Source organism: Sphaerodactylus townsendi, linkage group LG01 (genome assembly GCF_021028975.2).
Source record: "Sphaerodactylus townsendi isolate TG3544 linkage group LG01, MPM_Stown_v2.3, whole genome shotgun sequence".
Lineage (NCBI taxonomy): Eukaryota > Metazoa > Chordata > Lepidosauria > Squamata > Sphaerodactylidae > Sphaerodactylus > Sphaerodactylus townsendi.
Genome location: NC_059425.1, coordinates 32870607 through 32896264, shown reverse-complemented (window position 1 = coordinate 32896264; position 25658 = coordinate 32870607). Strand labels below are relative to the sequence as shown.

Below are 25658 nucleotides of genomic sequence, written 5' to 3'. Positions count from 1 at the left end.
CCGCAAGGGCGCAAATATGGAACCGTGTATCACTCTCCGCGTTTAGAAATGAACCTTACGGATGATACTGGCAGAATGGATAGGATCAAACATATATCTCCTCCCTCCTTCAGTTTCAATCTGTGGTTACCTGTGTAACACACACACACACACACACACACACACACACACACACACACACACACACACACACACACACACACACCCGTGCATCTGCTGCACTTACACAGCTTAGAACATTGACTGCAGGATGTAGTGATAGCAGTGCTGAGCTGGGCAAGGTGAGATCCCAGTCTCCGGCACTGCTGTTCATAATCAAATCTTATATCTGCTGCTGTCTATATATTTTTTGTGTATTTCATCGTTAAAAAGTTTGTGGGGCCAAGAACAATCTAAGTAACAGAAAACCAGATGTTTCCTAGTAAGAAGAGGAAGTGATCTTAAGCGTCTTGTGAGCTCTGTATAGGAAGGCTCTCATTACAGAGATCAGTAATTCAAGCTGGATTTGTGCCAGGGGGTGGGATTGTGTCTCAGTGGTAGAGCATCTGCTTTGCATGCAGATGTTCCAAAATTCAACCCCCAACATCTGAAGTTTAAAAAGGACCAAGTGATGCGAAAGACCTCAGACGCTGGAAAGATGCCGCCAGTCAGAGTAGACCAATGTCTGGCTTGATATAGGGTGGCTTCTTGTAGCCTGCGTTCGAATTCTTTCTCATCCATGCAGTTCATGGTGTGACCTTTGACCTGCCACCCCTTCTCAGTTTGATCTGCCTTACAGGGCTGTTACGTGGTACCAATCAGATAATTATTATGAGTACCACCTTGAGCTCCTTGGAAAAACAGTGGGATAGAAACGTGCTAAATGAACACATTACTTTAAATGTGCCAAGTGTCACGCAGACCGTAGCATTCTCTAGGTTCACACTTCGTTCTACAGTCCTGAATACCCTCCCAGCCTTTAATATGTTGGTGTTGATGTGGAGTAATTCAAAAACGACCTATTTAGAGTCTTTGGTGAAATCAAGATGAAAATCTGCTCTGTGGTTTCCGTCCTTAAAGGCTTCATTTGTTTTGGATTCACATGAAAGACATTAAGTTTTCAGATGGTGCTGCATGGTGTAGTGTTTGAAGTTGTCCAGGGGGCTTATCAAAAGAATTTTATGCCTTTGCCCTACCCCCATCCCAATAATTTGAATCTTCTTGTTCTAATTTTAGGCCAAGATGTTGTTTTCAAGTGCCTTGGAGAGAACATTCTCCAGAACGCCTTTGAAGGCTACAACGCGTGCATCTTTGCCTATGGACAGACTGGTAAGCCATTGCAGTTTGGAAACTAGGAAGTAAAAGATGCCAGTTGTTAGAGCTTTCCTCTTTTTCAAACAGTGCAGTAAGGAAACTCAAGTACAAATCTGACATAACAATATGCAGTTGCGGAACTGATTTTGACCTATAAAGCTCTCAAATGACTTTGAGACTGTAATGTTTACATGCCAAAGAGTGGATAAGATGGGTTCCTTTACAATTCGACCCATGTGCCACAATCTGCTTGCCTCTTTGTCCAGCCACCTTGCCATTTAAAGCTCTCAATGGGGATTCAGTCATTGGTTTGCAAACACAACAGTGCATTCAGCTTTTCATTTCGCTGTGTTTGTAGGCTCACAGCGTTCTCTGTCCCAGCGATTTCCATTGCAATAACGTTTTTATCCCACCTTTCCTCCATTATGGAGCAAGCCAGCTTTTATAGGGTTCCTAGAAGATTTCCCATTGAGGTACTGAGGAGTTCCAGACCTACTGAACTGCAGTCAAGATTGCGGCATCAGATTCCTTCAGAGCACACCCAGAGCCAATTCAAGGGTGGCCTGACCTTCATTGTGGGAGGTCTACTTTTGTGATGATTAGGGTTGTGATCATGAGGTCAGGATTCCTTGTAGCCCAGCAATGGGTGCTTAGGTTTCCAAAGTAAGAAGGTATAACCTTGCACAATCACACCCATTTTGCAAGTCACTCCATTGCTTGCCCGTCAGTCCCTGGCCTTAATTCAAGGTACTGGACTACTTCTCCTACAGCTTGCATCTGCAGGATTCTGTAGTTTCCTGGCTGGTAGCACTCAGTTTTCAACCACTGCATACTGCCATGCGGGAACATGCAGAGGCTGAAACTGACCCAGTGCTCTCGATCTGCTGTAGTGCAGAGCAACTGGCAAGAATATAGACCAGGGGTCTGCACCCTATGGCTCTCCAGATGTTCATGGACTACAAATCCCATCAGTCCCTGCCAGCATGGCCCATTGGCCATCTGGAGAGCTGCAGGTTGCAGACCCCTGATATGGGCTGATATATTGAGCATTTTCCGAGGTTTGGCCAGACAATGTAAAAAGATGTGAAAAGTGGGGCAGGTTGTTGAGAACTAAAAGTTTCCATTTTCATACATTTATAATGGCATGCAATCCAAATAACCTCTCTGTTGCTGAGGTTGAATGTATGAAGTTGACAAACCATGGTTTGTAATCAGGAGGGGAACTAGAATCAGCAAGCAAAGCTAGCAACCATGGTTTGTACTACCTATGTTCAGATGTGGTGCCTGAACAGAGTTACAACCTGCTTCCAGAGCCCACTTCATGGAGAGACTGAAACACTGAACAACTGGACAGTGTAGGTGGGCAAGCAGCTCTAAACCATAGTTTGCGAACGGATGGACATTCAAACCCCTAGGTTGGGTTTTAAACTATGACTAGACACATTCTTTCAGTTCATCCTTAAAATTCCTCAGTGCTGTAAAGTCTGTGACACAATCCTTCAGTTCCCACCCCCCACCTCCCCTAAGAGTAAATCCATGTAAATCAAATGAAGTTCTGTTTCCCTTCCCTACATTATGACAAACTTTGCATTGTAAGTTCCTTGAGACCAGGAACTAGTCACCTTGGGCTCTGGCAGTGTCATCCACATTGATGGCAGTCTGTAAAAGAATTTTTAAAAGTAAATTTGACATAATTCTGAAGAGATGGTGAGAGATCTTTCAAAAAAATATTTCCCAGCATTCCACTGCGCTTTGGAAGGACCAAGGAAATGGTTCCAGAAAGGGTTGAATGGAGGCAGGCCACTCAAAGAGTATCACTTTAGTTTGTTTCTTTTAAGAGATTGCTTGTGGTAATAAGCTTCCTGAGTGGTGCTGATAATGGTAGGATAAGGGCATGGTGGAAGAAGAGCTTTCCCCCGAGTCAGTATCTTTTTCATCACTAAGGATATTGCTGTTGTATCATATGGACCAAAAGGGACGTCGTAGTGGGTATATAACCTGTTGGTTGTTTTCTGCTGTAGAATAGTTAACAGTGATCACTGCTAAATCTACTGTTTTTGCAGCGGTTGCTGGTGTGTCATAGAATAACTTCCCTGAATACTGTTGACCCTACCACTTAATTTTTTGGTTTGATACGGTCCAGGTTTTTAATTGTATATTGTGTTTATTATCATTCTACCCCTCCTTGAATTCAGTTTCAGAGAAAGATGGGTTAAAATGCTCTCAACCAGAGGTTCCCAATGGGGTGCCGTGTTCTTTTCTGTTTTTATGAAGTGGGCTCTGAATAAATAAATACGATATTCCAGGTAGGGTTGACAAGGAAGGAAGCAATAAGTGGAACCCTTTCCGTCACCCGAAAATTGATTATAGGCTTTTAGGATGGTAATAAGCGTGAGTCTTGGAACTGTGAGATGATGCTTACCCAGGGATATGGCAAAGTATTTCTCTGCTGCTCAGTGCTTTTCCACATTGCAGATAAACATCTTCTGGAAGCGTTGTTCTTGTCCTTGAGTTAAGTGCACCTTTAATGGAAGAGGGTGAAGCTGCAGATTAGGTGATCCTTGCTCATCAGTTTGAGATAGCTTGGGTCATTACAGGGGTTTACTTGCACTCTGGCGCACAAGGAAATGTACACATCAGTACATTAATGTCTGTGGCAAGGATGTATTTTTGTTGCAGAGCTTTTCCCGTGAGTTCAGAGCCATCTGCTGCATCTTCTTGGCTTAATTGAGTGCTTTGTTCTTGCTTCATTTATTTTAGGAAATATTTATAAGGCTTCCCAAAATTGTCTTCCTTTGTCCTATGGTTTCCCTCCTTCTCTCTCCCCCTCCACCCACCCCTTCTGCCTTTCCTTCTGTAGCCTTCTTATGTATCTACTATTCTGTCCCATTTATGCAGGGTCTGGAAAATCTTTCACCATGATGGGCACTGCTGACCAGCCTGGATTAATCCCTCGGCTTTGCAGCACCCTTTTTGAGAGAGCTCAGAAAGAGGAAAACGAGGAGCAGAGTTTCAAAGTGGAAGTGTCCTTCATGGAGATTTACAATGAGAAAGTCAGAGACCTTCTGGACCCAAAGGGGTAAGGGAATTGGGATGGGTGGGGGGTGTTGACCTGTGCCAAGAACAAAGTCCAGTGGGCAACTGAGTAAATGTGATCACTTTAAGGTAATGGAATTTGGCCTTTCGGCCTTTGGGCTGAATTCATCCACTGTTCCCCAAGTCAAAACAAGCACTCATTTTAGATGGAGAGGCCATGGCCCAGTGGTGGAGCATTTGCTTTGCTTGCAGGAAGTCCCAGGCATCTCTAGCAACTGATTGACTGACTTGCAAGAAGCAGCAGTCATCTACATCTATGTTTCTAAATAGTGTGTAACTTGAGGCTGTTGCCTTCTTTGAAAAAATTATTTCCTCTGTTAGCACAATTCAGCAGGTGTTTTAATTCTGTCGTTTATGTATTTTTTCAGGGTTTTTTCATGTATTTTTTTTGCAGGGGTCTGCAAGCTGCAGGAGCCGCATGGCATAGTGGTTAAGTGCTTGCACTGCCACTCACATGGTTAGGAGTTCGAGCCCCCTGTGGGTCAGATATCCTGGCAGCTGGCTCATGGTCAACTCAGCCATCCATCCATTCCTTGGTCGGTAAATGAGTACCTAGCACATAGCTAGGGGTAAAGGATATCTGAGGAAAGCAATGGCAAACTACCCCACAAAAACGGCTTTCCTATGAAATCACTGCTTGCAGTGATACCCCAGGGTCGGACACACCTGAAAGGGGAAACTTTACCTTTTACTGCAACCTGCGGCTCTCCAGATGCTCATAGACTACAATTCCCATCGGCCCCTGCCAGCATGACCAGTTGGCCATGCTGGCAGGAGCTGGTGGGAATTGTAGTCCATGAGCATCTGGAGAGCTGCAGGTTGCAGACCCCTGAACTAGCCCAAGGTCACCCAGCTGGCGTGTGTGGGAGTGCACAGGCTAATCTGAATTCCCCAGAGAAGCCTCCTCAGCTCAGGGAGCAGAGCGGGGAATCAAACCCGGTTCCTCCAGATTAGAATGCACCTGCTCTTAACCACTGCGCCACTGCTGGTTTTGTTTGTTTTCACTAAGAGTTGTTCAGCAGTGGCTGCTTAGGGAGGTGATGATCTCCCCCTCACTGGCAGTTTTCAAGCAGTGGATGAATGAACACCTAGCCGGGATGCTTTAGACTTGTCCTTCACTGAAGCTGAGGGTTGGACTCGATGGCCTATATGACCCCTTCCAGCGCTATGATTCTGTGATGGACAGTGTTGACATGAAGGCAGCATCCCAGATGGAAATGTTTCATAATAGTGATTCCTCTGTGAGTTTCGTGTGCGCAGACAGAGATTCCCATTCAGATTAACTAACACACAGTTTTTGTATGTAAATTATAAGTTGAATAATGCCAGTTGCACTTATGAGATATAACTCTACAAGATATGCTTATTCTTTGTTTAGTCTACTGCAGATAATCATATCACTCTTTCATTACCAAATAACAACAGACAAAATATTTTGAATGACAGTCTCTCTGAGACTGATTTATGATTATCCAGACTTGAAAGGTGGCCAGAAATTAAAGAAATTCTTTGTAAGGACCAAACAGTTTTAAAACCTTCTATATTTAACAAGAATGGGAAATAGTTTGCTATTGTTTGTGAATTTCGTTGTTCAGAATCAACTTGGTTCTAAATTGGATCAGACAGATATAAAAATATTCAGATTGTGCTCTGTAAGATTTGACCATCAAGAACAATGTACAGATATAATAAATTTTTAAAGAAAAAATTCTTAAGTTGTATCCTTCATCAGCTCCTGATAATTTTATATAAATCACGCTATGATTGTCTTTAAAGGATATTACCGGTAATACTTCCCCCCATATACTAGATACTTTCAAATGATATGATTTTGCTCTTTTAATCAGTATTTGGAAGAACATATGATTGCAGAACTTACTCTTATCTGAGTCTTTTCTCCCCCCTCCCCCCAGTATGCTATGAAAAAGGGAGTCTTACATTTTTGCACGCACGTACAGTTTTGTTGACTTAAAAAAAACTTTTTAAGTGTAGAGCATTTTTTTAGCAGGATCATCTTATATTCAGGGTTGATTTCCTTTGGGATGGCGACAGTATTGGGGGACCTGCATTTTTCTTAACTGACATAAGCCTTTTCCAATTAATTTCCCAAAAATGCAGTTTCTCATTCTTAACAAAAGACCTCTCTTGTACACTTGGCAATTAAAGAGCAATCCACTGGAACTCGCTGAAGAATTCCTGTTCATCTTGTTAACAACAGAAGCAAAGACCATGTTTTGAAACAGACAGCAGAGCACACAGAAGCTGCTTTTATATCCAGTCATCCCATTCCGGGCTGGTATTGGGAGCGGGCTGACTGGATGTAGAGGTCTGAGGCCCTTGAAACATCTCCTGCCAATCCCCAGCAGTCAACCTCTCCTGATATCTTGTGCTGTGTCATTTCACTGCTGTGGCTTCCAGCATAAGAAGGCACATGGTGATGCACTTAGGAGGGGGAAGAAAAATCTTGCCCATGGCCTTCTGCAACCTGGATCCAACCCTAAGCCCGTTGACCCATCTAGCTCAAAGTTGTCTGTTCACACTGGCGAACAGCACAGCAAAGTTGTACTGTGAAATCCCTTTCCTAACCTCCTAGGAAATGCCAAGTGTGGAATAGATTGGACCTGGGTACCTTTTACATGCAGCACATAAGAAGAAGAAGAAGAAGAGTTGGATTTATATCCTCCCTTTCTCTCCTGCAAGGAGACTGAAAGGGGCTTACAAACTCCTTTTGCTTCCCCCTCCCAACAAACACCCTGTAAGGTCAGTGGGGCTGACAGAGCTTCAAAGAACTGTGACTAGCCCAAGGTCACCCATCTGGCATGTGCAAGAGCACACAAGCTAATCTACTTCACCTCCACAGCTCAAGTGGCAGAGCGGGGAATCAAACCCTGTTCTCCAGATAAGAGGGCATGTGCTCTTAACCACTACACCACGCTGACTCTCCTGTGTTCTTCCCCATCACATGTGATGCACTGCAGTTCACATTCACAATATGGGGAGCATTTTAGTGAATTCATTCTTATTCCCTAAGGCCAAAATGCAGGATTAATCTTCCTAGATGTTGAGCAGAGTAAGTTGTATAGGGCTGCCTAAATATTTCCCTGGATATGCCTGCGATACTTCTCAATTCATAAGAAGGTAACTTTCTTGCACATCTGGTAGAACACTTCATTAGTTTTGAAACTGAATTAAAAAAACCCTTACTGATTCCTACAGTGTTCCCCTAAACAGAGAAACATCTTCCCAATCCAGGTTCACTGAAAGGTCTGAATTTGAGCTTTTGGAGCATAGGGATTATTTAAAAAAAAATAAACTTCTGCCAGTTTGATAACTCTTTTCCATTCTGATGTGGAGGTTTAAATCCACTGTAAGACTTCTGACAAAGTAACCACTTCACGATCTAAAGAAAGTAGCAGTCATAAAAATTAGTCTGTTACTAAATATAATTTAACCTCTTTTCTGATTCCTTCTAACAGTTGTCTTACACGCATTTTAGACTTGTCAAAATCTTAAACTGTTCACCTCGTTAGTATTCGAAGGAATTATAATCTATATTTTGTTCATATTTTCCTCTGTCATTGTACCACTGTTTGGTGTGAAATTCAAATGTATTTGTAATCTGTATCTTGAGCATTTCCCCCCTCTCCACTGTTTATGTTCCGTGTTGTATGCTGGGTAGCTTGAATTGCTGTCTTCAAGCTGGTCTCTGAAAACTATTGGTAAAACAAATCTTGACTTGAAATATGCCATGCAACAGTCTACCCGAAATTAAGCCCTTTTGGGCCCGTAAACTTTAATAGGAGAGACATAAGCATCGTGCATTGATCCAGCTGAAATCAATGGGCTTACTTGGGGCAGGATCAAGCCCAACATTTGTGTGTGGCTTTTTAAAGTAACCTCTTGTTCTCTCTGTGTGTGCCCAAACAGGAGTCGCCAGTCTTTAAAAGTGAGAGAACACAGCGTCTATGGACCATATGTAGACGGGCTTTCAAAACTGGCTGTCGCCAGTTACAAGGTAAAGAAATACCTGGTTGTTTTGAATAAGGGCATCATGGGGTATCTTCTATCACAGTAGCAATTCAACCTGGCCACTTTCACCCATAACCAGCGTAACTGGGTGTACAGGCTTCTGAAACCCTCGTCCCCCCCACACACACATGCAGGCAGGAACTTCAATATCCTTACCCCATGAGAATAAAAGGAGCTGCCATTATATAGTCAATCTAGACAAACAGTTGTACCAGTTTAAGAGGTAAGAGTCTACATGGTGAAATTCTACCTGATGTAAGGAAAACCCTCTGCAATCAGGAAAAAGAGGTCCGAGAGAAAGGTACTAGCCCAACTTTCAAGCATGTGTAGAGAAAAAGAAGAAGAGTTTGGATTTATACCCCACTTTTCTCAAAAAGGAGTCTCAAAGCGACCTCCCTTCTTCAACCCACAACAGATACCTTGTGAGGCTGGGAGAAAACCAGGTCACCCAGCAGCCATCACGTGGAGGAGTGGGGAAGCAAACCTGCTTCTCTAGATTAGAGTCCACCTGCTCTGTGCTGGGGCATGGAAATATGCAACCCCTCTCTCTTAAGTCTGTATAGTTCTGAAACAGACCGTCAAGGCCATCACTTGTTGGTCTACTCTAGGACTGTTTGTTTTTTAGACCATGATTAGTCTGTCTGGGGTCACAGTGTGCATGAGCTTGGGTGGCAGTGGATCTTCAGGCTCACAGGCAGAGGTGTGTGTCTTTTTCTTGTGCTTCACTGGAGATGACAGCCAGGGATTGGTCTTGGACCTTCTGCAGTGGTGGGATCCAAACATTTTAATAACAGGTTCCGATGGTGGTGGGATTCAAACAGCACACACGCATCTCCAGTCCCTATTGGCCAGGGAGGTTGCTTTAGTAACCCCTTCTCTGCACTCAAAAAACTTAGTAACCACTTCTAGAGAAGTAGTGAGAACTGGTTGGATCCCACCTCTGACCTTCTGCATATGGAACCTATCCTGTTAGCATTGAGCTATAGCGAGACGCACAGTGAGAGCCATCCCCTGGCCAACAGAAGGCTTTGCATTGCTCTACTATGCTGCTACGGATATGATGTCACTTCTCAACAATTCCCTTCAGGTCATGAGTTGTACTTCAGGATAGCTCAAAATATTTCTCAGCAGCCCTGTTACTGATAAGCCAGGCAGAACTGAGTTCTGCTATTTCCCCTACATCTCCCAGGTGAAGCAATGCTCCGGGCATGTAAATCCAGCATTAAAAAAACACACACCCTGGCCCCTTTAGGGCTAAGTCGAGTTACTCTGTATAAGCAGAAGATTGCAGGAGTTGTCGGATGTTTTCAGACTTCTTCCTAGAAAAAGAAAATCACGCAAAACTGGTTCAGCGACTAAACATGCCGTGCCTCTTGCAGAAATGTTAACAATAACATTAATTGCATAAGAACAGGGGGGAGGGGGCCACTTGGTGGCTGTATTTCCATCATCGTGGTAGGAAATCAGTTGTATTTATCCGTGGGTAGTTTGGGCATTTTGCTGAAATGCGGCTCTCCCAGCTTTAAGAATAATGATGAGAAAGCTGTTGCTTTCTAAACAATAGAATGAGAGCTGCCTCGCTTTCAAGGCAATTGCAAGGGAAAGGAAATAATGTGTGAAGAATTTTGAACAGTTGAGAAGTGGTGTAAATGCTTCTGCTTTTAATAATAACAGTAGTAATACAGGATCCCAGGTTAATTTCCCTGTCTGGTACTTGGGGACAGGGCTGGGAAAGATCTTTTCCCAAGTCTCTGGGCTACATAGACCTCTGGTCTGATTCATAGCAGGTGGTTCAGTGGATATTCATAAAGATGCTTTGTTATAGGGATGGGAACAGTGGACTGTACCACTATGTACAGTCTGTTTGTTGTAAGGCTGTTTCTACTGTGTAATTTCTGAATTGCTTTAATATGCCATATTTAAATCCAGATTTCTGTAGTCCAAACCCTGTTGCATTGTTTACTATTCAGATACTCATCCTATTAAGATAGCCACTTCCCTTTAAGTCAGCCTTGTTCCTGCCCCTCCCCCAGATTTCTGTGTGGGATCTGTGCATCTGAATTGCAAGTAGTTAGGGGGACCCTGGTGCTATTCCTTATACAAATGAAGCAGGGCAAAATGCAAAAATCCCAGCTCCAGACTGTTCAGATGGGATGTTTGCAACCGGAAGCTTGAACATGAAGCTGAGTCCACTGAGTTGTGACTGAAGTGTTTTTCTTTGCTGTGAATAAACGTTTTGTTTAGCCAGCCAGCTTAATGAAATAGGAGGAGGAATGTAGAGCTTCCCCTGCCAACCCAAGCACACTCAAGGGCAAGTTGAGGGCTAACATCAGGGCACTCTGGTATTTACACAGAGCAGTACCGGTTCTGTTATGCCTTAAAGTGGCATTATCCGATTTCTCCCCAAACAAGTGGGTGTACAGTCTTTTGTTTTGATGCTTCTTTCTAGCACACATGTGCAATTTTTGAAGTGTTCAAAGCCCTTCTTGCATATTAATTTCTTGTAACCCTTACATGCCCTGACCTGGATGAACCAGGCTAACCCAATCTCATCAGATCTTAGAAGCTAAGCAGGGTTGATACTGCTAAGTATTTGGATGGGAGACCACTGAGTAGTCCAGGGTTGTCACACTAAGGCAGGCAATGGCAAACCATCTTTGCTCAGCTCTTACCTTAAAAACTCCTCGAGGGGTCGCCATAAGCTGGCTGAGACTTGAAGACACTTTCTCCTGCTAGTCCATACACAACAACCTTGTGAGTTAGACCTGTATTATCATTCCCCAAATTGCACATAAGGTAGCAGAGAGAGGGAGAGTGAGTGAGTGAGTGAGTGAGTGAGTGAGTGAGTGAGTGAGTGAGTGAGTGAGTGAGTGAGTGAGTGAGTGTGAGTGTGTGTGTGTGTGAGTGTGTGTGTGTGTGTGTGTGTGTGTGTGACGTGCCTAACACCAGGTCCTGAATTCATGGTAGTGGTCACATTCAAACCAGGAACTCCATAACTTCATGAGCCACTACCCTCTTGCTGTAATCCTAAAGATATTTTCCTAGGAGCAAGTCCTATTGAATAACATGGAACTTAGTTCTGATTAGACCTGCTTAGGATAGTTCACTTAATCACTTGCCAGGATTTGCATTTAACCTCCACCAATTTCCCTTCCCTTTTTCCTTCTGCTCACCCATCCCTTCTTTCCATGCAATATCAACTGCCCTCATGTTGGAAGGAGATAGCTGAAGGCACAACCTATAGGCTTCTACAGGGTGCAGATAATTTATTATTATTTTTATTATTTTATTAGATTTTTATACCTTCATACGAATTTCTAGGTAGGTGCACAGCTTATGTCGGCAATACGGTTAAATAACAATTAAGAAAATAACATATAAAGAAACAGCAATAGAATTTCCTAGTACATTTATCAGATATACACCCAGATTAAAATTAAGTTAAAATTCAAGATATAAATTAGTTGGTTGGCGTCCAGTGTCCCGATCAAATAAAATCCCTCCCTCCCTACGATAAAGGGAGGCATGGCAGTCATAATGATGGACCCAGATGTTAGGGAGCCAATGTCGGGGCACTGTGGCGGCTGGATCCTCGAAGGCCAGGCCCGGAACAGCTCCGACAGGCCCTGGAACTCTACAAGGTCCCGCAGAACCCCGGACAACTGAGAGGCGTTCCACCAGGCAGGGCCAGGGCTGTGAGGTCCTGGCCGTGTGGAAGACCAACGCATTATGGAGGGACCACCAGGCAATTAGCCTCCGCGTCCCGGAGAAACGCCCTAGGGACATATGGGGTGATGCCCGGTCTAGAATCTGATAGCCCCAGGCATGAATGGCCTTAAAGGTCCATTTGCTGCCAAAGATGATCGAATATGACCAATGCAGCTGCACTTAGCTGAGCTGGATATGTTCCGAAAACCCTGCCTGTAAGCAGGCGTGCTGCTGCATGGTGGACCAGTTTTTTACTTGCCCGGATCCAAGCATGAGGGGAGGCCAGCGTGGGGAGTTACAATGAGTCAAGTCTGGAGATGGCCGTTGCATGGATCACAGAGGCTGGTCGCTCTGGAGGAGCCAGGCCTTGAGACTGGCGAAGGTGGAAGAAGCAGCCAAGTTGTATGGGCCACACAGGTCTCCGGTAGGAAGACAAATCCAGGTGGACCCCAGGCGTCTGGCGGAGGCCAGTGCCAATGTGGCCCCTCCACTGGCTGACTGGAAAGTCCCTCCCCTTCACTGAGCCAAGCCAGAGGATCTCCGTCTTGAAAGGATTCAGTTTAACCTGCTCTGTAACCAACCAACCAACCATCTCCAAACGTGTAGAGGCTGCAGGTGGCTGTGCCTCATCAACTTAAGGATGAGCTGTGTGTCATCAATGCTGGTGTAAATCAGCCCCAACTCCGTACCAACTGAGCAAGGGTGCATGTAGATGTTAAATAACAGCAGGGGACGGTGGCTGCTCACTTACTGATTCGGCCCGAGGAAGCCGAGGTTATCCATTGAAGGACCAATTACCCGCACTCGAGGCCAGCCAGGCGGTGGAGCCAAAAGATCGTCAATTAGAATATGTCAAAGCGCTGCGGTGAGATCTAACAACACCAACAGCGCCGATCTGCACTTAGTCAAGCTGAATGCGGAGAGTATCTGTAGCGGCGAGAACAGTCTCCATCCCATACTTAACCGCGAGCCAGGACTGGAAGGGGTGAAAGCCGATGTGTCATCAGAAGCAGAGCTGCTCCAACACCACTCTCTCAATTACCTTCCCCAGAAGCGAAGATTGAAGCGGGTGGTAACTAGCGATGGTCTTTAGGTGGGTGGACCACTGCCTCCTTCCAACCCATCCGGGAAGGTTCCTTGCTCAAGAAGAGAACCATTGATGATACTCAACAGATGGGTGTTAGCTCCGCCCGGCGAGTTTTTTTAAAGCCAGGAACGATTGCGGATCCAGAAAGGACAGGTAGTAGGTCTAACAGCAGCTAAGGCTCTGTCAACAGCTAGAGAGCAGGGAAAACTGGGTCAAACAAGGACTGACGAGTCTCAGTTAACTAATTGTAAGCGTGGATGGAAAGGTCATTAGGCGAGCCGGCGATCTTATCCATGAAAAGCTCATAAATGCCTCACAGTTAATGTCCATTTGAGTTTGAAGATCTCTCCGATAAGGAGGTCAGTGACAATTATCACGAAGCCATTTGTGCTGAGAGCTAGCCTCGCCGTGCATCTCATAGGCTTTCATAGCGTCCCTATGGGATGTTGGCGCTGAACTTCCCTCCACACCTCGCTCTGGCGTCTAAGCCGCTGTCTGTGCCAGCTCCTCGGTGCCATGGAAGCGTGCGAGCCCGAAGCGAAAACGCCGAGAACAACAACATGATGGTATCGAGAGTGGGAATTCAATCCTCCACCTGCTCATCCCGAGTGTGCCAAGCGGGATGGGGTCCCGATAGAGCATTCCAGGAAACCAAGTGGATCCATGAGTCTCCATGGGCGAGGGCATAAATCCAGCCCGCCGCCTAGACGGAGGTTGGTGCGGCAAGTCCACCCGGACCTTCCAGGGGCAAAATGGTCGACCATGGCACTCTCTATCAATAGGAATCTGACCAGGCTTATCCCCGACCCAAAGATCAAGTCCAGCATGTGCCCGGCCTCATGGGTGGGGCCAGAATTTATCAAGGAGAGGCCTAGCATCGCCATGGATGACATAGGTTGCAGCTGCCGTGCATGAGGCGAAGCTGATGCGTTGAGAGAGTCCCCAAGACAATAGGTCTGGGAACACTTAGCATGATCGCCACCACCTCCAGCGACTGTCTCCGGTCGCAGCTAGGCGACCGGTACACCAGGAGAACAGCCAACCTCTGTTTATTTATTCTATACCTCTTCTTCAGAGTCCTGCTCACTGTGACTTCCAATTAAAAAAAACACAACATTAAAACATAACCCTTTGGATATTAAAAAGCAGAAATACTGTCCATAAAACAGAAATGTTTAACAGTTCTCCAGTTGTAAAAGGGTATGTTTGGTTTCTTTGAGGATGTTGAGTTCAGTATCTTAAAATCCTGTGATATTCTTGTTTATTATTCCCACCACCACCCTGGTCCACTTCTTGAGTTTATTTCATTAGGATGCTTTTAAAGGCTGTGGACCCACCTGAACAATACACTTTAGAAAGCACTTAGGACGAGACAAAATGTAAATCTAAATGTATTGGTTGTGGTGGATTTTCCGGGCTGTGTGGCTGTGGTCTGGTGGATCTTGTTCCTAACGTTTCGCCTGCATCTGTGGCTGGCATCTTCAGAGGTGTATTACCGAGAGAAGTCTGTTACACACTGTGTCTAGTGAGAAGGGAATGTTTAGTGGGGTATATATTGTCCATGTCCCAGGGTGGGGAACCAATCAGTAAATGTTTGGGTGGAACTTGCTATGCCAAGGTGTAATTGAGTGCATTGTATTGCGGGTGGGGTTATCAGTCCATGTACAATGCGACTACAATACAATACAATAAATGTATTTGATTTCTTCCCTTAAAAACAGAATATGGTATTGGAGAGTGGGGGTGGGGGGCAGGAGACAGAGAATGATGGCACCACAGACATAATTTATTTCAATTAGGGCTGAAGCTCATAATCTACCAGTTGAGAAACCACTGTAGTAGAAATTGCTGTTAATATTGGAGGTCTACACACACACGTCCTCTAGAAAATAAGGTGTTTGCCACTGTGCAATGTGCGAAGCAGCATCGATCTTCATATTTAAATCTAAGTCTGATGAGTCATGACTGGTGGTAATTTATAGTTTTTAAAGCCCTTTTTATTTCACTTTAGGACATAGAATCTTTGATGTCTGAAGGCAACAAATCTCGGACAGTTGCTGCAACCAACATGAATGAAGAGAGCAGCCGGTCCCATGCAGTTTTCAAGATCATCCTCACACACACATTGTATGATGTGAAATCAGGGGTGAGTGCGTTCTGGAATTCTGCACCCAGGAAGGAGTAGCAGCATTTCTGAGGTCTTGTCGCATGCTTCAGGATGTGTGTTACACGGTGGATTCATTCCTTTTTGCTGTGGAACTAGCTCTTCTGACTGTAAGGATTACCCTTCAGCATTAGAACAGGTCTAGATTCTTCTAAAAGATCCAGAAGTAGTTGCCAGCGTCCGAGAGCAAAGATTCGGAGAACCCATACCAACAGGCAAATTTACCCTAAGATGAGCATTCTTGCACCAGAATAATTTGGGGTTGGTTGCATTCTGGCCAAGTGGTAAACCAAAGTTTACACGTTGAAGGAATGGGGGTGAAATGGCTGTAGAAGCTGTTTTCTTCCCAATTGGGGGTGGTAGTGGTGGTGGTGGCTTTGACCCTTCTCAGGCCCAAACTTGGATCATGCACTATAAAATCCTGCACACAGAGCATCTTCTTAGATGTTGCACCAACATCTGGCTTAGGAATTGCTTCCCAGAAACCATTCATTTAAGTGCCAGGGGATAAAAACAGCTGATTCTCTGTCAGGAAATAGCAGCTGTCAAAAGGATGTTACTTCCTTGCCAGCACTATGACTACTGAGATGCTCAGCGTGGAGGATTTTATAATATCTGAACCAGGCATAACTGGTCCTTCCTCAAACAGCAGAAGTCCTTATGAAGTTGCCATGTGCTGAATCAGAGTATTGGATTAGGTAGTCCCGTGCTCTCCCTTCTGATCCTCAGCAGTTCCCCAAGGTTTTAGGCTGAGGGTCTTTCCCAGCGTGCACTACCTGAAAGTGTTGTAATCAGACATGCCCGACAGCCTCCGCCTGCAAAACACATTCTGAGCAGTAAATCTAGTAGCTGTTTTTAGTTGCTTGCATCAAAATTAAACGAGATGTACTTGCAAATGGATGTACTTGCTGGGCATCTGACTCTCAAACGTTCATGCTGGAATAAACGTTGTTAGGCTGTAATGTGCCATTGGCCTTATGTTTAATTTGTCAGTATTTAACTGTTCCATGTTCTGTCACATTTACCGTCCACTTAGCAGACAGCTCCACTATTTTTCTTTGGCCTTCTCCCCTTCATATTCCATTCCTGCCTTCTGAGAAGAAAAGTAGACTCTGCCCTATTAATATTTTTCTAAAAGCAAGATGATAATGGAATCCTTGGTGGTTCTTTATCTTCATGCTTTTACCAGCCTTTATAAACTGAATGGCAACTTAGAAGCTTGAAAAATAAAATAGAAATGGTCCCTTTGGCATTGAGCGTACTGTTTTTGAAAAGGCTGCCCTGTCTGATCATTTCTGACAAGGAGATCCATGCCTCCTCTTCCAAGCACTCCAGACCAATGTGAGATCTCCCAGAAGACATTTTAACAGAGAACCCTGCAGGATTCAAGGTGCATTGAGCAGTGAACTTATAGGACAAATGTGCACCCATTTATTATGACAGGCACTATTGCAGTGGTGACCTAGTTCAGTCAGTGCTTGCAGAGATGCCTAGCTCAGGCCACCAGTTGGGGATACTAAACGTCATGGGTTTTCAGTGCTGAGAGCTCAGTCTTCCAGTCCTTCCCAAACAGAGCATTTCTATTCGGACAGTTTCTGCAGGTGACATTTGTAACTGAAGGTGATAATTTTTTTTCACTCTTAGTGAGATTGGGGGTTTTAGGTTTCTTCGTAGCTCGGGGGGGTGACGCACTGGGCAGGTGCCCCTGTCGGGGTGTGGTGGGGGCGTTCCGGGGCATGGAGAGAGGACGCACCGGTGCACCAGGCACGTTTCCCCCTTGCTACGCCTCTGGGTTTCTTCAATATGTATTTGAGAGGTCTGTGTTGTTCTTCTGCAACTTGGATCATTATTTTATCTCCTTGGTTTACAGAAGGCCCTACATTCCTCAGAACAGCATTAGGAAGCCAGAATTTGATAAGAGCTCATATCATTTGTAGTTAGTATGAGTATCAAGCTGTTTGATGGTGAATTCTGTAAGACTGCAAAGATCTGTCTTTTTTGCCTTTGTTCCTCAGTTGTCTCTTCTCCCTGTTCATTCTCCTGGGCATATCTACGAGCCCTGCTTCCAAATTAGAAACAGTACAAACTGATGGTTCTCAACTTGGTACACTCTATTGTGTTTCCCGGTATGCAGTTGCTGCTTGATTTCTGCAGATAAAATCCAAAGGATCTTGAATGCTACAGGACAACAAAACATAATATTTATTGCATGTATGTGTATAAAATAATTGGTGTATATCAATTAACACACTAAAAAAATCTGGAATGGTTGCTCTCTACCAGTTGACCATCATAGACAGCAGTAGTATAAAGAAAGCCTTGCTCCTGTGGCAGCCATTTTGTGGTGATGGCCACTGCCTTTCTTCCAGAAGCGCCCTAGATTCAGCTAAATTAGGGGCTCTTGAAGTAAACTGTGTTAAAGTGGACGGGATCTGTCTGTGACAGCTTCTCTTTTTTTCTTTTACAGACATCTGGTGAAAAAGTGGGCAAGTTAAGCCTCGTTGACTTAGCAGGCAGTGAAAGAGCAACGAAGACGGGAGCAGCAGGTGACAGGCTGAAGGAAGGAAGCAACATCAACAAGTAAAGTTTTCTTCATCCTACTATATAAAAGGCAAGCCGTGTTCCTGACGACTCGCTCCTTAAAGCAAAGAACTCTGGGAGAAGTAGTCCAGAGGGCACTGATTCCCCAGCAAAAAGGGCCGACTGGACTACACCTCCGACAGTCTTTTGCTTTAACAACACAGTCGTCACCGATATGCCTTCCCTCCCCACACCCTGAAAAATGCAACTCTCTCTTGTGAAACCTTAGCCCCACTCACGTGCCCTTCAAAAGGCTCCCGTCTGTCTCCTCAGCTGAGGAAAGCACCTGGGGCCAGGCCTCCTTACAGTGGCTGTCAAAGCCACTGCTCTGGTATTCCACAGCTTGAAAGTAGACCATTAGAAGCAGCATCTGCCCTCTACTACCCAGTATGATGCTAGTTCCACACATGGAAAAGGGGGTGAGACTGTCCTGAGGAGGACTGATACCTGCCCATAGCAAGTGGGTAGGGATGGGGGTGAGTGCCCAGGCCTCTTCACTACTAGGGAGTGATAGAGGACGAGGGAAAGAAGGAAGGAAATTGTTTGCTGTCCACCTGGCTGCTAACACACCTGAGCCTCCAAGAGCCTGAGAGTGTGGAAAGGAGAGCCTCTGCATTGCCCTCAATCTTTTTCTTCATGCTGTGGCAACTGCCGTATACTTTGTACAAACAGTCTGTGAAACGCCTCAGAACCCTGTTGACCAAACTGCCTGTTTCTCGCACATGCAAGCAGGAACACACACACCCCTCAAGGAATTCAGGGAACTTTACTGTGGAGAAAATCATTAGCTAAAAAACAAGAATATTAAAGGAAAGGGAAGTTCAAGCCAAATAGCAACAATTAATGACGTTGCTACCCATTGACTTACCAGTACACCATCTTCCCCAAGAATAATAGTTTAATAATCCTGTCAATACATTTGACAACTCAGCTGACCTCTATATTACAAGGAGTTTGGAATGATTCAGCCAGGAAGGTTGATAATCTGATTATTAACATCACTGTTATAGTCTTTCCGGCTGGCTCTGGGAATCATGCAAGATGTGCCCTATTTGTGCACCTGCTTCATCCACAGTAACATGAAGATGATGGCCTCAATTTCTGTCCAATCTTGATCTGGACGCTTCATCCCTTTACACAAGGCTTTTGTGGCTGATCTGTCATAACCTTGAGTTTTAGCATACTCCCTTTTCCACACCGTAAGTGTGGGTGAAATTAATGTCAACTGTGAGATCCTATCAAAGGGAAAACATTAGGAACTGAGCCTGACTTCAGTAGCCCTCTTTGGCTGATTCACCTGCAGCTCTTAGTCCTAGAAGACATGGTCACCAACGGTTTTCTAGAGCCCGTTGTATTTTTTCTCACAGCGGACTTCATTGCTGGTAATAAATAAAATGTTTTCCAGCAATCTCTGCGCCCTGGCATCCTTCATGCTTTCAGCGTAAGAACCGTGGCAAATGAGAACCAAACTAGGCCTACTGAAGTGGTTGTGTTGGTTGTTCATATATAAAGCAGAGGCTGACGGATGGGGATTTGACTTTAAGTGAAGGCCCATATCTAGCAGTTTGCATGCAGGAAACTCCAGCTCCAGTCCCTGGCATCTCCAATGAAAAGGACTTTAGGCTTCCTTAATCTTTTGAGAACTGCCTACCGTTCAAATAGAAAGTAGTGGACCAGTGACTTTGAATGCTATCATGTGGATATGAGCTTTAACATAAAATAGGGCATAAGAGAGAGAGAAGTTGGACCATTTCCTACCCCCAAATGGTGTCCAGAATGTAGTATATAAGCCCACTACTGTGGAATAGATTGTTTCAGAAACAGTGGCTTCTATGGTGTAATTGATACTGTTGGATAGACGGGAATCCAGATGCAAGACCATGGTACTAGTCTGTGCTGGATCCACAGAAATTGTATTGCCATCTGGACCCCAGATTTCATTTTTCTTTTGTTAGATGCTGATGTGAACATGTGGAAAGTGTATGGTGTGAAGTTTCAATGAAAACTGAATAAAACTGGGTGGAATAAAGGGTGCTCAAAACAATGAAAAAAAGTGATGGAGAGTGGGTTCAAATTCCCACTTACCCCTTTTAATTAAAATTAGACCTAGATATCTCCCATTGGATATGTGGAAATTGAGGACGTGACTATTCCCACCATGTCTAGTTTAGTGCTAAGGAAAAAAAACCCAAGTAGGACTGAGATTTCTGATCTCAATTGAGTGAAAATTTTACCTCTTGGTACTTGGATGAGACTTGCTCTCATTTGCAGCAATCCAGTAGTAAGAAATGGTTATGCTCCAAAGAACAATTTAAACTGATATATTTCTCTGACTTCAAAGCAAGTTTTCTCCCTTTCTTTTGTTGACCTCCACAATCACCTGTTGTGTGTTTGTGGCTTAACAGTAAGTGATATTTCTTCCAGATATAAAATGCCAGTTGGGTGAATTTTATCCAAAATACAACTAAAATGCTGCCATTTGTCACGGTCCAGAGTCAGCTTTGAAGATTTATCATTTGCGAGTCTTTTTGCTTGCTGATGTAGTTATAATGCAATTTAAAATGTGTGTTTTATTTTCCTGTACCTGCAGGTCACTCACAACTCTTGGGCTGGTCATTTCTGCTCTAGCAGATCAGGCTGCTGGGAAAAACAGGAACAAATTTGTTCCTTATCGTGATTCGGTGCTCACTTGGCTTCTCAAAGTAAGTGCACAGTTATTTGACATCTCATATAACAGTAACAACTTCATTTATCGTCTTGCCACAGAAATCCATGCAACAGTCACCTCCAGGTTAGATCTCTGCAATATACTCTATGCAGGGCTGGCCTTGGACCAGCTCTGGAAGCTCCAGTTGGTCCAGAATGCAGCAGCGAGGGTCCTGACAGGGACCCCATGGTGGGCACACATTCAACTAGTGCTCCTCCAGCTGCACGGGCTGCAAGTGGAGCACCGGATCAGGTTCAAGGTGCTTGTACTTGTGCACAAACCCCTTAATGGTCTGGGGCCTATGTACATCAGGGACCGTCTCTCCTGGTATGTTCCCCAAAGAGCACTTAAATCTGAGAATAATAACTTACTGGTGATCTCTGGTCCCAGAGACATCCAGTTAGCCTCAACCAGGGCCAGGACTTTCTTGGTCGTGGCCCCAGCCTGGTGGAACGCTCTGTCTAATAAGACCAGGTCCCTGCAGGATCTTATGCAATTTTGCCAGGCCTGTAAGGCAGAGCTGTTCCTCAAGGCATATGGTTGAGGCAACCGTAGTTCCATCTGGCCTCTCCATCCCCCTTTCCTTCTTTTCTTCTTCTTACCTCCTCTACCCCTTCCTTTTTTTCCTCTGATTTTTCTTTTCCCTTCCATTTTTGTTTTTTATTTGTCTGTCCTTTTTTGGGGACATTAGTGAATATTCAAACCCCTATAGAACTGTTGTATTGCCTCTTGGACTAGCAGCTGAATTGATGGAATTTTTGGAATGTTTTAAAATTTTAGATGTTTTATTTATATGTATTTTATAAATATGATACAAGCCTCCTCGTGCACGAAAGAGACATATTCGTCTCTTGCAGGTCTCTGGTTTCTTTATTTCTTTACTGTATTTATAGTCCGTCTTTCTCATTGAGACTCAGAGCAATCAATAGAATGAGATATCTAACAAGTAGAGTGCAGGTGGATGCAATCAATTTGAAGAGACGTCTGACAAGCAGTGTAACAGAAACAGGATTAGCATAATGAAGAAAAATAATATTGCATCAGTAGAAAACAGTGAAATGACAACTGCATAATTCTTGCAGCAAACTGATATGTGATTCTCCCTTTCCATGTTAGTTTGTTCCTAATCAGTAGTTCTCCACCTTTGAACCAGGTTTGCTGACTGCTGCATGACACGCACAAACCCACACACACACACACACGAGTTTAACCAGTGTCTCACACACACATAAACACACGAATTTAACTAGTGTCCTGGTTAACTTCAGAAATTTAGGCTAAAATAATTAGCTGTTCAGTTGCACTCAGAAGGGGAAAAGTACCAAAATGTATATCATTTGCAGGTCAAGGGGAAGGGTTGGAGAAGCTCATAAACACATCAGGTTGCAAAATGCAGCTTTGTGTCCTGGAAAAAAGTCTGACTTGAAGTTTGCAACCGCAGCCCTGTACTCGGAAGGGATTGAAACAGACTGTGACCGGAGCTCAGCAAAAGCTCAGATTGGCTGATGGTTTGATTACAGCCCTATATAGATTACTTTACTGTGTTCTCCAGGGTGGTTTTCTCCTCAAGTCAGGTGGACAGAAGGGTGTCCTTTAAATGTATCACTCGTCATGTTTCAACATTTCCCCTTCCCCAGTGGTCACCACATAGCAGTAGCATCAACAAACTTTCCAGCATAAAGTAAACCACCCTGGACAGCGTAAAAAAGTGTCAGAATTGAAACTAGTAATAATTTTTCAGCTTAGAAGGTAACTCTTTTTCCTCAGAGGAAAATGAATTACAAGTTAATTCTTCAGTTCCATTGCTTACTTATTCTCCTGCATTGCCTAAACATATTTCTATGTTGCCCTCTCCTGACCTACTCATGGAGGAAAAAGATTTAACCCCTGAAGACGGTTTTCAGCTTCTAGCCTCACAGGCTTTTCGGAGATTCTGGGAAGGATATATGATAAAATCAAGGCCGTGTATCAAGCCCTTTCCATCAAGCCGGGGGGTGGGGGGGGTCTCATACTCTATTCCAGATTCTGTCTGGAACAAAATACTGTCTAAGAAGCCTCCAGGAGCCTCTCTGATACTTGAACCTTGTAAAATATCAATGTCCATACATCTTGTTCAAGGAAGAATTATTGATTGTAGGGGGAAATGATGCATTAAGGAGCATTTAGCTTATCTTCTTAAGTTGCTCCCCTGAAATTTTGATCTGAAAATTTTCAAGGTTTTTTTTCCAGCCCTGTTACAGAAAACCAGCTTACACTTGCATTATATTCCCGTTGTGTGCCTAATTTGATTATTACCAAACAGCAGAGTTTGCTTCACATGGAATTACACCTTGAAAGATGTTTTCATTCTTCTGCACCAATACCACTTCTTCCCATAAAGGCCTGCTTTAAGAAACCTGCAGCAAATCTATTACAACTAACAAAGGGGAGTAAAAATGCCCCTAGGCATTGTACATAACTTTTAATTAACCTATCCCCCATTTTAAAAAAAAGGTTCACATCTGAGACTGATCCAAAAACTAGGGATTCAGGGAGGGAGAATTAACTCCTGCCCAGCTGGAAATTCCTACTGTGAAATATCTCCATATAAAGAGTAATCTACATGTATTTCATCTGCACAGAAAGTGGGAATCCCCCACTCTTCCCCTGGAACCTACTGTTATAATCCATTCTGCTAACCACCAGTGTTGACCTAGTTATTCAGTCCTTGCCTTAACTGCCTCCTTCTGCAACAATGTTAAGCTTGAATGCAGCAGGTTGGCCTTCTAAGGCTATCTGTGAGGACACCGACACATTTTTATCTGCATTTAGTATTATGTACATTCAGGAAATCTGTGTGGTGGAGGAGATATATTTTCATGGCTATTTAGGTTTCTCTCAGGGTGCATCAAAAGGCTATTTGGGCCATCCCTGAAGAGGGCTGGTGTGTTTAATTTCTACAGCTTTGCTCACCCATGATTCTGAAATGATTATGGCACACCATCTTGTTTTAGTTGTTAACACCAATGTTCCATTCTGTAATTTTATTCACAGTGTATATGCCATTTACAATTTCATATGGCTCGAATGATAACTGGGCCTTGCTGGGCAAAATATTTAATAGAGTTAAGAGCAATTTTAACAGCTCATTTCTCTTAGTGGGAGACTTTTCACGCAAGAATGGAGCCAACAAGGACCACTTAATCCAAAAACTGTGTGGTCGTAACATTGAACATTTCCTTAGCTCCTGGTGGTTTTGCTGATCATTGAAAGATGTGGTATTTAGACCAAACAGCTTGAGTTTGGTCACTTTTTTATTCAAAGGAATTTAGTAATCTGGGAAGTTGTAAGTGAGGATATGTGATATTTTTATAAGGGAAGCACCTGTGCACCAGCCAGCTGAGGGACATGTAACTCAAGTTCATACCGTACAGAGTTCCATTTTTTCCTTCTCTTTTCATCACAAAAAAAGCCCGCTCAAGCCCCTTCATTTTTTTTACTTCATTCATACCACCCCCACTCCTTTCTCCCCACTGGGGACCTAAGCAGCCTATATCATTAGCTCCTCTTCTACCTCACAGCAAGTAGAGTATAAATGGCCCAAGGTCGCCCAGCGAATTTCCACGGCAGTGGACGGAATCAAGCCTGAGTCTCTCAGATCCCTAGTCTAGCACTTTAACTGCTACATCATACTGGCTGTCTTCAGACCTGAGGATCAACATGTCTGCCCATATTCGAGCCTTTTCCTGATTAAAATCCATCTCCCCAAGCTGTTTTTTCATTCATTGATAGAAAAATGTAGGGAAGCTGTGGTGATCCTTGTATCTTCCTCCCCAGGAGCAAAAAAGCTATTTGGGATTGATTTTGAGCTGAAAAGTGTATGAGGAAAGGGCTTCTCTTGGCCCTCGTTTCCCCTCCCTTTTAGACATTTAACTTGTCCAAGCCTAGTTTAGCTTTGGGTAGAGTGGTGACAATGTATAATGTGTGGTTTCACACATGCTGTTTAAGAAGCTATCATTCCTAAGACAGCATGGAATATTTAGAATGGTGGTTCTTGCTTCTGGGTAAAAAGTTCTTGCTTCTGAGTAAAAAGCGTTTGAACAGGAAACTTGCTTGGGAGGCCCCAGAGGCCAGGGCTGGAAGCAGATGGTGCCAGGCAACATGTTTAAAATCCTGATAAATATTATGAGTTTTCTTTGTACCCTGGCACCAGTAGGAATGATAATCTCTAAATCTGTACTTCTTGATTGCATTTTGCCAATCCTGTGCCAATGCATTGTTGGCTGGATTAGTCGTCTTGCCCAATTAGTCAGTTCTGTGCTTGCCTCGAGTATTTTGAAAGGTCTAAGGTATTCCCTGTTTTAAAGGTAAATTCTTGGACACTTTTCTCAGACTGCTTCTCTTGCCAAGGAACCAGAGTTTACTCTTTGTCCATCCATTCCCACATTCTTCCAAATAGCTGCCAATCCATAAAGTTTATGTATAAATATAACTTTTAAAAGTTTTTAAATTAAACTTTATTTACTTAATTTATAGTCCATCTTTCTAACCAAGACTCAAGGTGGATCACAGAGTTAAAAACAATGAAGCAAAGACATCATAAAATGTACAACCAACAGTGAATAAGACTAGATTACAACATTAGAGAACAAGGCACAGCTGACTTATGGCAACCCTATAGGTTTCTCAAGGCAAGAGAAGTTTGGACGCTTCCATGTCATGAGTGGGGGCTTGAACCTGATTTGCCCAGAGCCTAGTCCAGCACACCACTACACTATGCTGGCTTTCATTTGCCATATACCAGTATAATACGTACAAATATAACAGAGCAACAGAAATAGTCTGCCACATGGAAGAACAATGCAATAAACATAGCATAATAGACACGAAGCAAAGCAGTTGGCCTAAAATTTTACATAGGACCAGTGACCATCAGTTGTCTTTAGATTTGTAGAGCTTTCTTTTACCTCAGTTGTCTATCAACAGTCTACCAGCACAGGAGCAATATTGTTTTG

The 25658-nt window shown here is 43.9% G+C and overlaps 1 protein-coding gene across 3 annotated transcripts in view; it reads left to right on the top strand.

Moving 5' to 3' along the window:
- Nucleotides 1–1219: 1219 nt before the first annotated feature.
- KIF13B (kinesin family member 13B) overlaps nt 1220–25658 on the top strand; it is a 124882-nt gene continuing 100443 nt past the window's right edge. For all 3 annotated transcript variants that reach the window (XM_048517223.1, XM_048517214.1, XM_048517233.1), the window contains exons 1-6: nt 1220–1308; nt 4192–4372; nt 8317–8404; nt 15225–15359; nt 17845–17957; nt 20548–20659. In XM_048517223.1, the coding sequence (XP_048373180.1) occupies nt 4212–4372; nt 8317–8404; nt 15225–15359; nt 17845–17957; nt 20548–20659 (609 nt within the window). In that variant the 5' untranslated portion in view covers nt 1220–1308; nt 4192–4211. The remainder of the gene's footprint in view (nt 1309–4191; nt 4373–8316; nt 8405–15224; nt 15360–17844; nt 17958–20547; nt 20660–25658) is intronic.